The 18,055-nt window shown below is 41.4% G+C and overlaps 1 protein-coding gene across 11 annotated transcripts in view; it reads left to right on the top strand.

Annotated features, from left to right (window-relative positions):
• The window catches only part of MGAT4D (MGAT4 family member D), a 124,325-nt gene that overhangs the window by 95,132 nt on the left and 11,138 nt on the right, over positions 1-18,055 (top strand). For all 11 annotated transcript variants that reach the window (XM_077815282.1, XM_077815275.1, XM_077815277.1 and 8 more), the window contains 4 exons: positions 1,681-1,795; positions 5,331-5,461; positions 12,698-12,805; positions 16,009-16,202. In XM_077815282.1, the coding sequence (XP_077671408.1) occupies positions 1,681-1,795; positions 5,331-5,461; positions 12,698-12,805; positions 16,009-16,202 (548 nt within the window). The remainder of the gene's footprint in view (positions 1-1,680; positions 1,796-5,330; positions 5,462-12,697; positions 12,806-16,008; positions 16,203-18,055) is intronic.

Raw genomic sequence — 18,055 nt, 5'->3', positions numbered from 1 at the left:
AAGGAAAGTGGTAGATTCTCCATCTCTCGACATCTTCAGATCAAGACTGGATGCCTGTCTGGAAGTTATGTTTTAGCCAAATACAAGTTAAAGTCTCAATACAAGGGTAAATGGGTGAAATTTAATTGCCTGTGAATATACAGGAGGTCAGACTAGCTGATCCAATGGTCCTATCAGGCTTTAGACTCTATGAAACTTCATCTTAGATCCGTTCCAAACTGACTTCTGCTTTCTCTGCTACTTTAATTGCTCTCATTGAAGTCTTTAATGATCTCTTCGTGGCCATATTTCGGGACCTCTACTTATCTTCATCTTCTCTGCTGATTTTTGATGTTGTCAGCTTTCTTCTTCTTCTTCTTGACATCTGATGCTGATTGGGTTTTTGAGATAATGTCCTCCCTTGCTCTTCTTCCCGCCTTTGATAGTTCTGTCCATATCTCTCTTGGTGGGTTCTCCTTTTCTCCTCTCTCTGGAGGTTTCCCCAATGCTCTGTCCTTGTCTCCTAGCCATTCTCACTTAATGCACTGCCTCTAGATAATCTCACCAGCTCATATGTTTTCAGGTGTGATCTCTGAAAAATCTGTTTCTCCACTGAATAACTGCTCCTTACATTGACTCCTGCATCTCATTTTATCTCTGGCATCTCCTCTTTGATGTCTTATAATCAGTTTAAACTGATGACGTGGTCAAAGGAGACTCCTAATCTTCCGTTCCCAACCACCAACCTTCTTTCACTCTTGACACACCATAATTTCTGTCATCTCAGGGTTATTTTCCCTTCCCCTTTCCTTGTCCCACAAATCCAGTCTCTATACAAGTCCTGCTAATTCTTCCTCCCCAACAATTCAAAGTTCCATCATTTTATTTGCATCACTACAGCCAAATCTCTCATTCTGGTATTCATTATATTCTGCCTCAACAACTGCAATAGCTCTCTCTGGCCTCCCAAATGCACACTTTGTCCCCATAAAACCATACAAATTGCAGCTGCTAAAGTCTTTTTCCTTGCCATCAAGTTGATCATGCCACTCTCTTCTGTAAAGAGGCGACCCATCCACCCTTGCATCTAATTTAAGCTTCTTTGCACCAGTTTTAAAGCTCTGATTCTGCCCCTTATTGAGCTTTGCAACACCTCTCTTCTTGCTCCACTAGTATTCCCCTGCCATGTCCAGCTGTTTGTTAGCTTATCACACAATTGCCTCCATGTCCTCTCCCATGCAGCCCCATACATGGTACAACCTCCCTGCAAGCTCATCTGCAAAAGCTCTACACCATTCACATTAGAAGTCTCTCTTAAAGAGTCACTTCTACCATGCTTCTTACAATGAATGGAGATTATTTTTATATAAAATGTTATTGTTTCCCTTACCTTAACCTCTGTCTGTTTGTCTATTTATCCTTAGATTTTCCCTTAGAGCTCTTAAGACAGGGACTCATGCTTTCTTGAATATCTGGAAAGTGCTTAGCATGTTATGGGTACTACTGTAAAACAAGTATTTGTGTGATTCTGAGATGGGGCTCTTTTGAGAAGACTAGAGAAATCACTATCATGTGCTAGAGTCTGGCACATCCCAGTCACATACTTGACAGCAATAAAACAAAATATATAATGTATACGTATTAAGATAACCTCCTCTCTGTAAGCAAGGAAAACATCAGTTTCACTGTTCTTTTTTTCAGCTAGAAGATGATATTGTAGCAAAACCTCAGTACATTCAGAAAATAAAAAACTTTGCTCTTAAACAGCCATCTGATGAGTGGATGATTCTTGAATTCTCTCAGCTTGGATTTATTGGTAAGTGTTGCAGCTTCTGCAGGATCATTGGCATACAGCTCAAACTCAGAGGTGCACTACTAATGTAAATTTTACATGGAATTGTGTTTCAAACCCTGGAAGGGCTAATCCCAAAACATCCCTGATTCTCTAGGAAATGCTACAACCATGTAAGACTCCCAATCTATGTTCAGAGTCTCTCACTGTCCATGCTGTATGGCACTGAGCCTGTAGGCATTATCCTTATAGTGCAGGATCCTATTAACCCAAGATCCAGTCACATTGTATTCATTCCCACAGGGAAAAGAGGTCCTGCCATGTTCCCAGCTCCTTTTTAACTGTCTACACACTTAACTGGACCCAGGAGTCAGCCCCTTCCTCCAAGACTGACAATTTGCACAATAATTGTAGGTGTGGCAGGCTTCCAAAGATGCTTATTGGGATGGATAGAGCCTTTATTTGCAATTGTGTAACTTACTCTGTTGAGAGATGGGAAACGTGGGTAGGAAGTGGTCCCAGGGGTGGTGGGGGTGCAGCTGCATAGCACCCCAAGGTGCAGAACATAGCTGCCCATCATCGAGCCCTGAATCAGAGCTTGGTAGAGAGGGTGGGCCTAGATACCTAACCCATTCCCAAAAACCAGGAGATCAACAAAAGGCTTTATCTTGACAGAGAGTCCATCTGGGGAAGACCCTGACTGTTCAAGGGCCCAAATCCCCAAAGTCCCCATATTAAGGCAAAAGCCTTTGGGGAAGCTGAAGGACATAACTGTAATGAAAAGATGTGACCACCTGGTGCACTCCTGCCTGACCCCTTTGCAGCACTGGTGGTGAGCGTTCCCCTTTTACACATGTATACTTCAACATGCAAAGGTTTCTATATGTCAGTTGATGATCACATAGCAATTCCTAAAAATTCAAGATTAAAAATAAAATGCAGCCCCTTTGCAAATCTATTTTAAATTTTTCCTAAAATTTTTAGAAGCTGTGTATCCTTGTTATGGCACAACCAGAATGATGCTCTAGAAGTAATTTTAAGTGGGTAAGATTGCCAAAATGTCAATGAGCCGTATTCTGCCTTTCGCTCCAATTGATTTCAAGTCAGTGGACTTTGACTCATTGTCAGTGGGAGCTATGCATACTCATCCAAAGGTAAAACTTGGCCCATTGGTTGTTAGTGCCCCTTGAGTTTGTGCATTAAATCAGCTAAGTCATCATAAATTAGGAGTTGTTTGTTTTGCTTTAATAACTGTTAGTATAACTGAACTATCTGACAACATGGTGAGTAATCACAAAATATACATATTATGAGCAAACAACATTCTCAAGTTTAACAGTCTAGAAATACGAACAATGGGTAATTCAAAACGGATTTTGTTTCAACAAACATATTGAACTGCATTCTGCTCCTGAATGTTGTGCAGAGGAAGCAAACTTGTAGACAAATCTATGGTTGGGCCATATAGGAGGGAAATGTCTATGCAGGATGCTTCCCTGTTCCATTTAGCAGCCTTCAGCTATCCTGCAAAGCAGGGAAATGAGACATTGGCTGGGGCTGGGAGTGAAGGTGTTGTGGGTTAAACTGAGATGAGTCTCCACACACACAGTTGGACCAGTTTAACTAAATCCATTTAAGATTACACCTTTAGCTAAACTGGTTCAACTTTGGCTATGACTATCTGATAGCAACATACACTGTACACTCCCCTAGCATGGATATAGATAGCAGCATAGATGGTGAGGCACTGCTTAGGTGAAGAGAGTTAAGACACGCCTGAACCTCAGGGTATGTACTCTACACTGTTTAATACATTCCCAAGCAGGTTCTTTCCATTGCCAGAGCCTTTCCCTGAGCAGGAGAGGCTCCAGCAGCAACCTGCAGTAGGTAATGGTTCCAGCATTGGGGAGCTGCTGGAGTCTTTCCCTACAGCCCCAGAGCCTTTTACTGTGGCATGCAGCTACACACAGCAGTGTGGATGCAGCCTGCTTTTCCCTGTGGATTGTAGCTACACATACACCACATGCCGCTGCTGTTATACCAATAAATTAAAAACCAGCAGGATCTTATTAAAGGGAAAAAGGCAAAATACCACATTTATTGTGAATACAGAAAGAATCATAGTAAGCAGTTAGTTATAGTTATAACATTCCACTCAATTTCATATTTATTCACACATTCATTCATACACACACACACACACACACAGGTTCTGCAAGGTTGTTATCATAGTTACCAGCCTTAGAGTTGCTCATGCCAAGCCACTGGCCAGGTGGCCTGGACATGAGGAGGGAGCAGGGCCTTGTCAGATGCTCATCTGATGCTCCTGGAAGTTGGTTTGCAGAATCAGACCCCAAAGTTCTCACTTTCTAGAGTCCATTTTTATAGGAATTTCTTCCTATGCCAGTCTATGGGAATTGCTTCATCATGCTGTTGCTGAATCAATCAGCAGATGGCACATTCCTGACGGCTCCATGCTGCTGGATGTTATCTTGTTCTTTGGTTCTCCCATTCTTGAGGCTGTTGGGTGGATTCCAGTCTGCCCTCCGGGGGTCCTCTGGTTATTTCCACTTGACGCCTTCTTCAGCCGATGGACACTGGATTCTTAGGCTGGCACCTCCTTAATCATTCAGTTATTACCCACACCAAGCATCCATCCACATACATCCTCTATCTCTATTTTAATCACAATTGTTAATACAACAAAAGGGCGGGGAGTCTCTGGGTGCTGTTTCTGTTGTTAAAGTATTGCTTTGAGTCTCTCTCTCTCTGTGAATTGCTTTGAGAACAGACTCTGTCTTCAAATGTACTAACGCAATTAGCAGCTTGCAAGTTTCACACATAGAGGGAGAGAAACAGTACCAAAAACCAAGAGACCTCTTAATTAGTAATACCCTGGAATTTAAACTATGGGGAATCAAACTCATTTGTGATTTTAATACAGAACTTCTTTAATATGATCCAACACTGCCAGCAAAGATAAGGCTGGAACATGTAGATCAGGCCTAATCCTGCAAGCGCTGTATTCCCATCTAGCATCGACTCCAACACTTAACACAATTTTAAAGGTGTTTAACTGCATCTACAGTACGTGCTAACAGATGTTTCATATGGGATTAGTAAACAGGAGATGAATTGTTTTGTTTTGTTTTGTTTTTGTTTAAATCATGCTCTTTCCTTGTTTAGACACAATTTATGGGTGAAAGCCTGACCCCACTGATGGGAGGTTCCCCCACCATGGGAGGTTCCAACAAACATATTGAGGAAAATCGTGGAAGCTCCTTCACTGGAGGCTGGATAGGCTTCAAAAGGAGGCTGGATAGCCATCTGTCTTGGATGGTTTAATCACAACAAATTTTGCATCTTGGCAGGGGGATTAAACTACATGACCCTTGTGGTCCTATGGTTCTGTGATTCTAATGGTAAAACTTCTGTTAAGTTCAGTAAGGTCTGGGTTCTACCCTATGTGTTTGGATGCAGGAAGAAAACATGGGCTGTAGTGATATGCAACAGGACTAAATATGACTGAAATGTGTGATTTCTTTTATTTTGTTTTCAGGAAAGTTGTTTAGGACTAAAGATTTACCACTCATAGTAGAATTCTTTTTAATGTTCTACAAAGATAAGCCCATAGACTGGCTTCTAGACCACTTTCTCTGGGTTAAAGTATGCAATCCAGAAAAGGATCCAGTAAGTATTTCCATATTTTATGACTACAAAATAAATTATATTATAAATCACAGTTAATACATGATTCAGTTTCAAAAACAGAAAAGTAAAAATCCCTAAAACACATTTATGCAGTTTGGAATTTGTAAACAGTTGTTGGGGATTGTACTGTAATGTGATTCAAAGTATAATTTAACTGAACTACTAGCTTGGACATCTTGTGTTAATAGTTTGTTTGATTTCATTCCGTAATGAAGTAAGCATAAACAACTATATTTGGATGGGCTATTACCAGCAGGAGAGTGAGTTTGGGGGGGGGGGGGGGGCGGAGGGTGAGAAAACCTGGATTTGTGCTGGAAATGGCCTAACTTGATGATCACTTTAGATAAGCTATTACCAGCAGGACAGTGGGGTGGGAGGAGGTATTGTTTCATGGTCTCTATGTGTATATAATGTCTTCTGCAGTTTCCACGGTATGCATTCGATGAAGTGAGCTGTAGCTCACGAAAGCTCATGCTCAAATAAATTGGTTAGTCTCTAAGGTGCCACAAGTACTCCTTTTCTTTTTGCGAATACAGACTAACACGGCTGTTACTCTGAAACCTGACAACTATATCGTTAACCAGTAAAAGCAATGCTTGCTACTTAATATATGGTATCGCGACATGGGAATTAAAATGGCAAGAACAAAGATTAAAAGTAAACATCAAACTATTAAAATGTTCCTTCTAAGAAACCTAATGAGGAAAAATAAGAATTTAGGTTCTAGTATTATAGATGGCTTGTGTGGGCAGACTTTGCATTTACATGAAGCTCCACTGATTTTAATGGGGCTTCTTATGGGTTCAGGAGTTTGCCTGTGTAGTCAATTGCAGAATTAGAGCCTTATGTAGCATATTGTATTGAGACTTAGCATTTGATTTCATAGTATTTTCAGACTGCTAGGATACTTAAGATAAAATTTATGCATTACTAATCAACACCTTAGTTTATTAAAACCACCAGTTTTAAAATCTAATTTGTTTGAAACTCTTCATGCTATTTACCTTTTATATTTCCCTCTGTTTAGAAGTAGAAGACTGGTTTGTTTCTAGTCTGTTTCACTGTCTGGTTTTATGAGTTAGGAAAAGGCTGTAGTATATGTTTGCAAATAATGCAGGAAAGTGTTTGGAGCAAAACCAACCTAATGTACTTGTTTTAACTGAAACTGAAATAAACAGTTCCAGGTAATATTGGAGAAGGTGCCATTTCTAGAGTTCCAAATGTTTCCAATAGCATTTTAACTGTGTGATTCTTTAAAATAGTTCTATTTTTACACTCCTTTTCACTTGTTTAGATGGTGCTTGAGTGTTCTCTAACTCCCACACTTACACAGCCTGTGGTGCCTTTTGTCACCAGTCATGGTCTTCTTAGATCCTGGGCTAGGTTAAGCTCTCCTGAAGAGGACTGCTGACTACGCTACAGGGGGGCAACAAGAGGTTTCCCTCCACCCTAGTTTTTAGAGCGCAGATGGTTTTACTTGAGAATAGGATAATGACAGTTCTCACTCTTTGTGGTTTTTTTAAGTGTTTGCACGTGTATTATTTTTTGTTGGTATGGGTGGAAAATGACTCCACGTGAGAAAGATATGGGATGTGTAAATGGGTGAGTGAAGAGAGTTGAGCAAGTGGGCTTAAAAAGACTCATTATGATGACATGCTGTAGGTAAGATGAGCTTTGGGGATGGCAGAAGGTGGCTTGTTTTAAGCTCCATCAGTATAAAGAGGACTTAAAACTGCCTTAAGGAGGCAGCTGAGGATTCCCCCAGCATGGCGTTTCACACTCCCCACTTAAGCATAGGAGGAACCAGGATTTTACTCCAGTCATCCTGGGCTGGCAACCCTGGAGCTCTAATTTATCCAAGGCCTGAAGTGGCCCCAATCTGCGTCTGATGCACCAACAAGGGGTGATGGAAAGATGTTATAATGTCACCTCTTCCCCCTCCATATTCCTCAGATGTGCTGAGCTCAGCTCCTAAGGACTGAGCCCTTAGTTTTCATTTAAAAAAAAAAAAGTTGGTAGCCCGTAAGTTTGTGAATCATACATAAACCAGGAAGATAAAATAGCATGTGTCTCTGCTTCTGTGTTTGCTTCAAGTTGGCAAAAGTAGAGTGATGACCACAAGTTTCTAGTGAGTTTCACATCTGCTAATCAAAATTCTGTGCCTTGCAGGGACACTGTCAAGTCAAGTCAATTGCATGCTGCTGTTGCAAGTGGAATGAGCAGCAGCAGAGGCAGCTATTTACAAGTATGCCACAAACAAGAGCAGGAGGAGGGCTACAGTAGGACAGACAGCCTTTTCCCCCAGCAGCAGCTCATAAGCTGATATGAAAGATGGAGCCTTCAACCAGGGTTAAGGGAAGGACCATGAAAGTAACTCCATGAAAGTAACTTTCCCTTTCCAAGCAACTGGAATTCTTATTAGTGTGTTGCCCCAGCCTATCCACCTCTGGTTGGTATGTTTAGTCATCTGGCAATAGGTTAAGTACATGTTTCCATCCCTAGCAGTGTGTTTGGGAGCCATTGTAGAAGCAACCATATATTTTCACTAAATGTTGGTGAATGGGTGCAGCCATCAGGTCCATGGGCACATCAGGAACATATTCAAATCTGCCTTTAAAAGTGAATGGAAAGGTTCATATAATTTTATGGAAGTTCAGGTCCTCTGAGGATGAGTCGGTAGCTCTCCAAATTCCCACCCACAAGTAGAATTATCTAAAGGGGTGGGTGGGTGGGTGTGTGTATGTGTGTGTACACTTCTGAATCTTCTAGACAGATGGAGCAGGGAATGGAGTGTCATGGTGTGAATTTTCCTCTTACCATTATAACTCAGGTTATTATGGGAAGGAGAGAGCTGGCTACAGCAACAGAAAATTTGTTGATAAAGTAGGTGCCAAAAGCATCATAGCAACAGAAAGGATGCACGTTGCACTGAGGTAGGGTGCCCAGACAGCAAATGTGAAAAATCGGGATGGGGGTGAGGAGTAATAGGAGCCTATATAAGAAAAAGACCCAAAAATTGGGACTGTCCCTATAAAATCAGGACATCTGGTCACCCTACACTGAGGAGAAGACACAAAGCCTGGCTCATCACAGATGACATACCCTCAGTGTAAGGATAGCAATAAGTACACTCACTGGAGTGGAGGGAGACTAATGGGAGCTAACATTTAAAAACAAGAACAACAACAAAAAACAGCCCAAAACCTCAAATCACTCTGCAGTCCTCCAGAAAAACATCTCAGGTAAATTGCAAAAAGAAAAGGAGTACTTGTGGCACCTTAGCGACTAACCAATTTATTTGAGCATGAGCTTTTGTGAGCTACAGCTCACTTCATCGGATGCATACTGTGGAAAGTGTAGAAGATCTTTTTATATACACACAAAGCATGAAAAAATACCTCCCCTCACCCCACTCTCCTGCTGCTAATAGCTTATCTAAAGTGATCACTCTCCTTACAATGTGTATGATAATCAAGGTCGGCCATTTCCAGCACAAATCCAGGGTTTAACAAGAACGTCGGGGGGGGGGGGGAAGGTAGGAAAAAACAAGGGGAAATAGGTTACCTTGCATAATGACTTAGCCACTCCCAGTCTCTATTCAAGCCTAAGTTAATTGTATCCAATTTGCAAATGAATTCCAATTCAACAGTTTCTCGCTGGAGTCTGGATTTGAAGTTTTTTTGTTGTAATGTCGCAACTTTCATGTCTGTTATCGTGTGACCAGAGAGATTGAAGTGTTCTCCGACTGGTTTATGAATGTTATAATTCTTGACATCTGATTTGTGTCCATTTATTCTTTTACGTAGAGACTGTCCAGTTTGACCAATGTACATGCAGAGGGGCCTTGCTGGCACATGATGGCATATATCACATTGGTGGATGTGCAGGTGAACGAGCCTCTGATAGTGTAGCTGATGTTATTTGCTTCAGGTTGGGGGGCTGTCTGTAGGCAAGGACTGGCCTGTCTCCCAAGATTTGTGAGAGAGACAGGCCAGTCCTTGCCTACAGACAGCCCCCCAACTTGAAGCAAATATTCACCAACAACCACATACCACACAACAGAACCACTAACCCAGGAACCTATCCTTGCAACAAAGCCCGTTGCCAACTGCGCCCACATATCTATTCAGGGGACACCATCACAGGGCCTAATAACATCAGCCACACTATCAGAGGCTTGTTCACCTGCACATCCACCAATGTGATATATGCCATCATGTGCCAGCAATGCCCCTCTGCCATGTACATTGGTCAAACTGGACAGTCTCTACGTAAAAGAATAAATGGACACAAATCAGATGTCAAGAATTATAACATTCATAAACCAGTCGGAGAACACTTCAATCTCTCTGGTCACGCGATTACAGACATGAAAGTTGCGATATTACAACAAAAAAACTTCAAATCCAGACTCCAGCGAGAAATTGTTGAATTGGAATTCATTTGCAAATTGGATACAATTAACTTAGGCTTGAATAGAGACTGGGAGTGGCTAAGTCATTATGCAAGGTAACCTATTTCCCCTTGTTTTTTCCCACCTCCCACCCCTAAGACGTTCTTGTGAAACCCTGGATTTGTGCGGGAAATGGCCGACCTTGATTATCATACACATTGTAAGGAGAGTGGTCACTTTAGATAAGCTATTAGCAGCAGGAGAGTGGGGTGGGGGGAGGTATTTTTTCATGCTTTGTGTGTATAAAAAGATCTACACTTTCCACAGTATGCATCCGACAAAGTGAGCTGTAGCTCACGAAAGCTCATGCTCAAATAAATTGGTTAGTCTCTGAGGTGCCACAAGTACTCCTTTTCTTTTTGCGAATACAGACCAACCTGGCTGTTACTCTGAAACCTATCAGGTAAATTGGTTATCTAATCAAATTGATATTTAAATGTCACTGAGGCATATATAAATTAAGATTACATTCACAGTGTGATTGGAACAAATGTGTTGGTTGTCTCCCATTTTCTCCCCTGGATCCTGAGGATTGCAAGGATCTTAATTGAACTTCAGTACAAGTTAGAGTAGACTCACCATTCCTATAATGCAGTGGTCCTCAACCGGGAGTCTATCGCCCCCTGGAGGTCTGTGAGCCATTTGGGGCCGGGGGTGCAAGGCCCCATGGCTGAAGCCTCAAGCCCCGGTGCCCCCCGTGGGGCTGATGTCAGGAGCTGAAGCCTGGAGCCCCGGTGTCCCCCATGGGGCTAAAACACACAGCTTCTAGCTACCTCCCTGCCTCCATCCTGAACTACCCTCTGCTTGCATATAGCTCCTAGCTATCCCCTGCCTGCATTCTGAGTGGTTTTCAAACTTTTTAAGATGAGCCCTCCTCTTTGAGTTATAATTTTTGGTTGCACCCCTGTCCCCACAACCCAGACAGGCTGGGTGGCCTGCTGAGGTGTGGCCCGTGGTGGAGGTGGCATTCCCTCCCTGGGCCCTAGCATGTGGAGCTGGCCTGAGTCCAGCCAGGCCCTGTCCCCTGCCCCAAACAGAAGTCAAATTATGCCTGTACCCAAAGGCCCCACCCCACCTGGTGGTCAGAGCCCCAAGTCCTCTCTCCCCCCCACCCCCACACTCTGGCCCTGAATTTTAATAGCATGTTGTGGGGCGGGAGGAGGGGTCTGAAAGAAAAAGGTTGAGAACCCCTGCTATAGTGTATCATGCTCTACCTTTGCACACAACACACCCTAGGCTGGGACCCTAGGCCTACTGAGGATTCCTCTATGATTGCAATATCCTCCTAAGTTGCTTTAAGGTGGTTAAGTCCCTTTTGCATTGCTGCAGTGGCACAAAAAGGGACTTATTGGGGACCAAGGTTTTGGTGTAGTATTTTGTAGTCACTGTGACTATGGTAAAATATGGTATAGCTACACATTGATTCCACCAGCAGGGACAATAACGTGTCACAATTGTATCTTTTTGTTTCAAAAGTGTAGCACCCTTTTCTAAAGAAACAGCTGCCAGTGCACTGATTTGCATTCGCTCCCCTTTTCTAGCATTGTTTTACTGAACATCTGTTTTAGCCACAAATATAAAAACACTTTTTTCTATTTATATGCTCTCAGCTATCTTTGTGTATCTAATTAGTACTTCGGTAAGAGCCATAAATCCCATCTGAGATTTTGCATTTGAGCTAGTTAGATGCAGCTTTTCCATCCCTTTTCACTTTAACTAGTACTGATAGAACTTACATAACACCTTTAATCTATAGCGCTCAAAACACTTTACAAGGTTGGTTAAATATTATCATGCCCATTTTAAAGATGTGGAAGCTGGGGTACAGGGAGGTTAAGTGACTTACCAGGGTTGCACAGTGATTCAGTGATGAGCTGAGAGTAGAACCCAGGGCTTCTGCCTGTAGTCTTGTGCTTTATTCTATTTAGGTCATGAGGCTTCCTTATATTTATCATTATGGCCTACTTTATTTAGTGTATCAAACTGCACTGCTGTTTACATCCAGAGCACAAATCAGTTTTAGGGGAATATTCTCATATCTGAGAAAACACACGGATGGAACAAGACATTGCAGAAATTCTTACTGAACGGCAGTTACTTGCATTTCCGAGTTTGTCACTTAATTGTCCGAAGTTATACCTAAATTAGAACACTAAGATTTAAACCCAGTGCTTGAGAGCTCCACGTCATTTTCAGGATGATCCAGCATAATGTTGTAACAATTGCCTGTATCAAACACAACAGAAAGAGCCAGGAGTGGAAAAATGACCAGGATCTACAAGATGGTCAATGCAGATTATGGTCAGACCAGTTTGGTAAAAGGGATATGATGAGCTCAAAAAGCAAACTGAATTTTTTCAGACAGAACCTGCAATAAAATACAACTAAACTTGTGCTAGGATTACATTCCTCCATACTTTAGACAGAAATATAGATAGGAAAGTGGTCTTTAGTTGATTTCTCCTATTGTTATTTCTTTGACCAAAAAAACCCCAAACAAAATCTAATAACATTCAAACGTTCAGAGAGAATAGAGGCTTAAGTGAAGAGTTCCAATTCTGCCTTATGTGAATGGTTCTTAAGGAGTCTGACTGAAGTCATTGGGATACTCACCAAAGGATTACTTTTGTGAATATGGATTGCAGGACAAAGCCTATAGCTATAGCTATGTAATGAAATTGAATTACTGATGGTAGGACGGATCCCTTTGTTGTTGAGGGGGAAAAAATTCATACACATGACCCTTTTTATTTCCTTTCCAGAAACATTGTGAACAGCAAAAGGCCTATTTACGTATCCGTTCTAAGCCATCTCTTTTTCAGCACGTGGGAATTCATTCATCTTTGGTTGGAAAAATACAGAATTTAAAAGTAAGACTCTTAAAAATTTTTCCACTATATTTCTAAATTATTTGTGTGAATTCTGACTTGTTTGCTTTTTGAACCGAAAAACATTGTGTATTTGGTGATAAATGTCATGTACCAGAAGTGCAGATTAATGGAGGAGAGAGATGAGAGGACCATATTAATTTGTAATCTGAACTGAGTGGGGGAAATACACTCACAGGACATATTAGGATATCTTCCCTGAGTCTGGGCCTCCAATTAATTAGTAGTAGTACCATCATAGTGCCCAGGATCCCTCTGGATGGATCAGGGCCCATTGTACTAGGCAATGTACAGACTCACCAAAAAGACAGTTTCTGCCCCAAAGTGCTCACAATCTAAATATAAAACAAGAGACAACAGAAGGATACAGACAAATGGGGAAGTATAAGGAAACAATGAGACAATATTGGTCAGCAGGATAAGCCGTGGTCTGAGGACACCAGCTTGCTAACTGTTGTAAATTTTTTTGTAGGCATCATGGCAAAGGAAAGTTTTGAGGAGGGATGTGAAGGAGGATAATGAGGTAGCTTTGCAGATGTTTGAGGCCCACCTCCTAACTGTGAGGGGTGGCATGGTAGAAAGCACAAAAGTCTTTGTTTGAAACTTTAACAAGTAGGCAATGGAGCTTGGCCTCAGGAGCTGAGCAGAGGCTGGAGTCAACGTCTCAATAGTTAATGGAAGATGATAGGTAGGGACTGACCATGAAAGGCATTGAAAGTGAAGACATATATGTTAGACAGAGCAGGAGGACCCAGAGGCAGATTGAATAGACGGGCTTCTTTATTGCTGTACTTGTTCCCCTCGACCCAATTGTCAAGTAAACACTGAATTAATTACAGCACACTCTTTTTATCTAAGTTAGTATGTAAATACCTGCATTTACTACAACACCCCCAAAACCCTTATAGAGTAATATGTATGCCTACACAATGAATATTAATAGCTATATACTGAATATAATTTCCCCGCCCCGTTTACTGTTTACAGCATTAAGCATATTCTACTGACATTTTTACTTTGAAGATACATTTCTTTGCAATAAATGCAGCCACGAATTCCCTTAATCAGCAGTTTTCAGGGAAGGGCGGAAGGGGCCATGACCCCAAGCTTGAAGGGAGGGGGAGATAACACTGCTTTACACAAAAAGTATCCTTTAAATCCCCACATTCCTTATGCAGCTGCAATGCTTATCAATCCTTAACAAGCAGAAGGGAAGGGAAAAGGGTAGCAACTTTATCAAGCAAAGAGACAGTGTGTGCCCGCGCCTACTCCCTATTACCATGCTAGCAGTTACCCAGGTCTTTACTTAACCCTTACATACCCCACCAGTGTAGTTTGTCTCCCCTTTTATCATGTAAAATATAGTGGAGGGATTCAAAGATAAGGGTGATGTGGTCAACGTGGCAGGCTAGGAAAATGATCATTACAGTAGCATTTTGAATGGATATGAGTGCAGCATCTGCCAAGGGAAGAATGTTACAGTAATCAAGATGTGAGATGAGAGCCTAGTAAGAATTTTCACTCTGTGGATGGATAAGAAGAAAAGTATCTTAAAGATCTTATACTGAAAGAATCTGCAAGATTTAGACGTAGCCTGTATGTGATGACCTAGACAAAAGTCCAAGTCAAAGATAACTCCCAGCTTACCGGACTGGGTGGCGGACTGGTGGTGTTGTCCACAATGATCGAGAAAGGAGGTAGAGTGGTCGGCTTGGCAGGAGATGGGGAGGGGAGAGAAAAGAGTTTCTGTTTTAGCCATGTTGAACTTGAGCTGATGTCTAGACATCCATGAGGAGATGTCAGTGAGACAAGCTGAGATTTTAGTTTGGACAGGAGGAGATGGGTCTGGAGTAGAGAGGTAGATCTGAGAGTCATCAGCGTAGAGATGGCAGTTGAATTTGTGTTCGCAGATGAGATTACGTAATGATAAGGTGTAAAGGGAGAAGATAAGGGTACCAAGGACCCCCTCTGGAGCCCCAACAGAAAGTTGGAGGAGGGAACAAAGCAGGTCTTCCGAAGGACACAAGGAGTGATTAGAGAGGTAGGAGAAGAAGGAGAGGACAGAGTCACAAAAGCCAAGGGAAGACAATATTTCAAGAGGAGCATGGTCAGTTGTGTTGAAGGCAGCTGAAAGGTCAAGGATAGTGAGGATGGAGTACTGGTCCTGAGCTTTGGCTAGGAAGAGGTCATAAGAGACTTTAGTGAGACCTGTTTCAGAGGAGTGCAAGGGGTGGAAGCAGAAATGGAGAGGGTCTAGGGTGGAATTTGGGAAGAGGAACTCCTGACAGCAATTGTATACAATGCATTTAATGAGCTTAGAGATGAAAGGGAGATGAGGTGGTATTTGGAGAGACACATGAGGTCAAGAGTGGGTTTTTCAATTACAGTGTCCTACTACAAACAATCAGAGGCTCCTCTACTTAAACTGGGGGAAAAACACCTTCTCAAGGAGGCCTCCTTTATTACGTCTAGGTCATCTCAAATCCACAGTAGTCATATGCAAATACCGTCTCAAGAGACTCTGGAATGGCTACATAAACAATGTAAATAATACAAACTAGCATAGGGCTTGATTTCTAGTCTACCCACAAAGATTCTCCTGAGGTTCCTGAGGAAATGGAGAGATTCCTTCTGGTAGCCTTTCCTCCTTAGATACTGGCCTTTCCTTATACGCTCCCCCCTATTAGTAATGCACCACAGGTCTGTATTGCCTGTGGCATACCTCCTCCAATAAAGCAGTTGTTCTCACCATATAAGAGCACTTAAGTACAAGACTTCAAGACTTCAGTCAGTGCTGTATGATTACATAAAAATCACCATATTGGATCAGACCAATGGTTTGTGTAGTCCACTTGTCTCTGACCGTGGCCTATACCAGATGTTACAGAAGAAGGTATAATGGGAAATTATGGAACAGCCTGCCCATTGGAAAAGCTTCTACATCATTTAGGAAATGATCGATAAAGTTTATAGTTACACAACATATTGTTGAGTTTTAGTGGTTTCACTGAAGGAGCTCCCATAAATATGGGATGCAATATTTAAAACCTAAATGTATCATTTTATATGAAAATAGTTCAGATAATAACTCTTCATTTTCTATAACAGCCCTCTGTGATCCAAGGTATTTGAACACTGAATTATGAGTCTTTATATGTGATATTGTTTCTCTTTGTGTCTACCAGGATAAAGATTTTGGCAAAAACATGCTACATAAAGCACATGTTAACCCCCCTGCAAAAGTGACTACCAGCCTAAGAATATTCCAGCATTATACTTTGGAAAAGGCTTATGAAGGAATGGACTGTTTTTGGGCTTTTTCTCCAGTGGCTGGAGATTATATCTTATTCACTTTTTTACAGCCATTGAAAGCAGAAGGGTAAGTACTAAATGATATGGTAGGATACTTATACCCAGTTTTGAATCCTGTCAAGATTACCAATTCTCTATTGCGCGAGTATTCACAAACTGCCAACTTAAATAAGTCTGCTATGCCCCTTTCCTCTTTTTTAACACTTTCCCTGAAATACACTTCTTCCTTAAAAGCTTATGAATTCTAGACTTCTCACAGGAATGAAAATTAAATAGTTAACAAAGAAACAAAAATAAGTGTAAACCCTATAGTGAAAACAGTGAAAAACAACTGATTGCGTGGTGACACTATTATGCTTATAAGAAGCACATGGGATTTTTTTCAGGGGAAAAGGCAATACGCCGTGTTTATTGGCGATACAACAATTAGCATATTCATTTAATCACACACACACACACACACACACACACACAGAGTCCTGCCAGTCGATGTTATAGTTACCAGTCCAGAGTCTGGATCAATCTATTGGCCAGCTAGGTTGATGCCAGGTAGAGAGGAGCTGGGTTTTGTCAGTCACGACACGATGCTCCGGGGAAGTCTTGTCAGGACGAATCCAAAGTTTCATGGCAAAGAACCCTGTTTACATAGTGATCTTCCTTCATTGGGACCAATGAGTTTTGCACTGTCATGCTGTAATCAATTGCCGTTTGATGAATGCTTGTTTTTTTAGATTGTTCTTATTTTTTATTAGCCTTTTAGGGAGTTACCCCACGCTGGTTTTGATCAGTTATTTTGTCCCCATTGATGGGTGCCTGCCACATCTTTTAGAGTCGTCAATTTGCCCTCCTATGACATCTCAATAGGGGCATGTTGCAATCTCCTGGTGCCTTTATATCCGTCCTCGATTCCTCCCTAGAACATCTGGTCCGGTGATGGCCTTCACACTTCTCTTTTAACACACACATTCCTCATTCACACACAAAAGAGGATTGATTTATGCAAAGCATTTGAACAGGAACATCAAACTGCAATGCAGGAGAAAACAATCATTGCATTCTTTTACTTATTTCAAAATGCTAAACCTACAACAAAGTGGTGACCCTAAAGGTCTGTTACTGCCTTGAAATCAGCTTCAGACACAAGATTCTTGCTGATGCATCTTTACCAATGGCCCATTAGGCCATTCCTTTCTGCTTTCAGAAAGGGTGGCTGGCAGGATATGGTCAAATCATACATCAATACATTTAATGCATGCTACATGATTATTCTTTATCTTTTATTCTAAATTATACAAAATACAAATATAAAATCCTACTACTACAACACATCTTGGCAGTTCTAAAGTTTTTGTGTTAATTTTTGTTGCTTTGTTGCTTTCCTTCTATGATTTAGTTTATACTTCTTTGTGAGGAAGGCTAGAGTTCATATGCCTTAAGGAAGAAATGTTTTAGGGAAGGACTTAGAGGAGGGAGGTGAGAGCCTGGGCAAGGACCTTGTGTCTGCTTCTGAATTTACAGTGGTGTAAATCATTGAATTAAATGTAGCTGCAACAACATAATATTATTGTGAGATCAGAATCAAGCTTCTTGTATTTTGTCTGGCTTGTAAACATTTCTAATATATTTCATGCTATATACTCCTATTTTAAAATAATATATGGTTATGAATTTCCAATATATACCACATATTTAAATTTCTTAAAATACAAATTTTATAACTTTTAAGACAGAGTTTTAGTGGTGAAATGCAGTTTGGTCTAAAAGCATAGTTTCTCCCACCACTGGGGTGCATTGGCGGGGCTTTCCTGTGTTGCCATGTTAGGAATGCTTGCAGTGGTGTGAATATGAACTAAAATTGGACAAGGACTTCTTTAACTTATACCATCCTACTAGTCACCTTTGGCAGCTTGCGCCATTTTT

Source organism: Eretmochelys imbricata, chromosome 4 (genome assembly GCF_965152235.1).
Source record: "Eretmochelys imbricata isolate rEreImb1 chromosome 4, rEreImb1.hap1, whole genome shotgun sequence".
Taxonomy (NCBI): Eukaryota; Metazoa; Chordata; order Testudines; family Cheloniidae; genus Eretmochelys; species Eretmochelys imbricata.
Note: the sequence above shows the minus strand (reverse complement) of the source record. Positions and strands in the feature narration are given on the sequence as shown.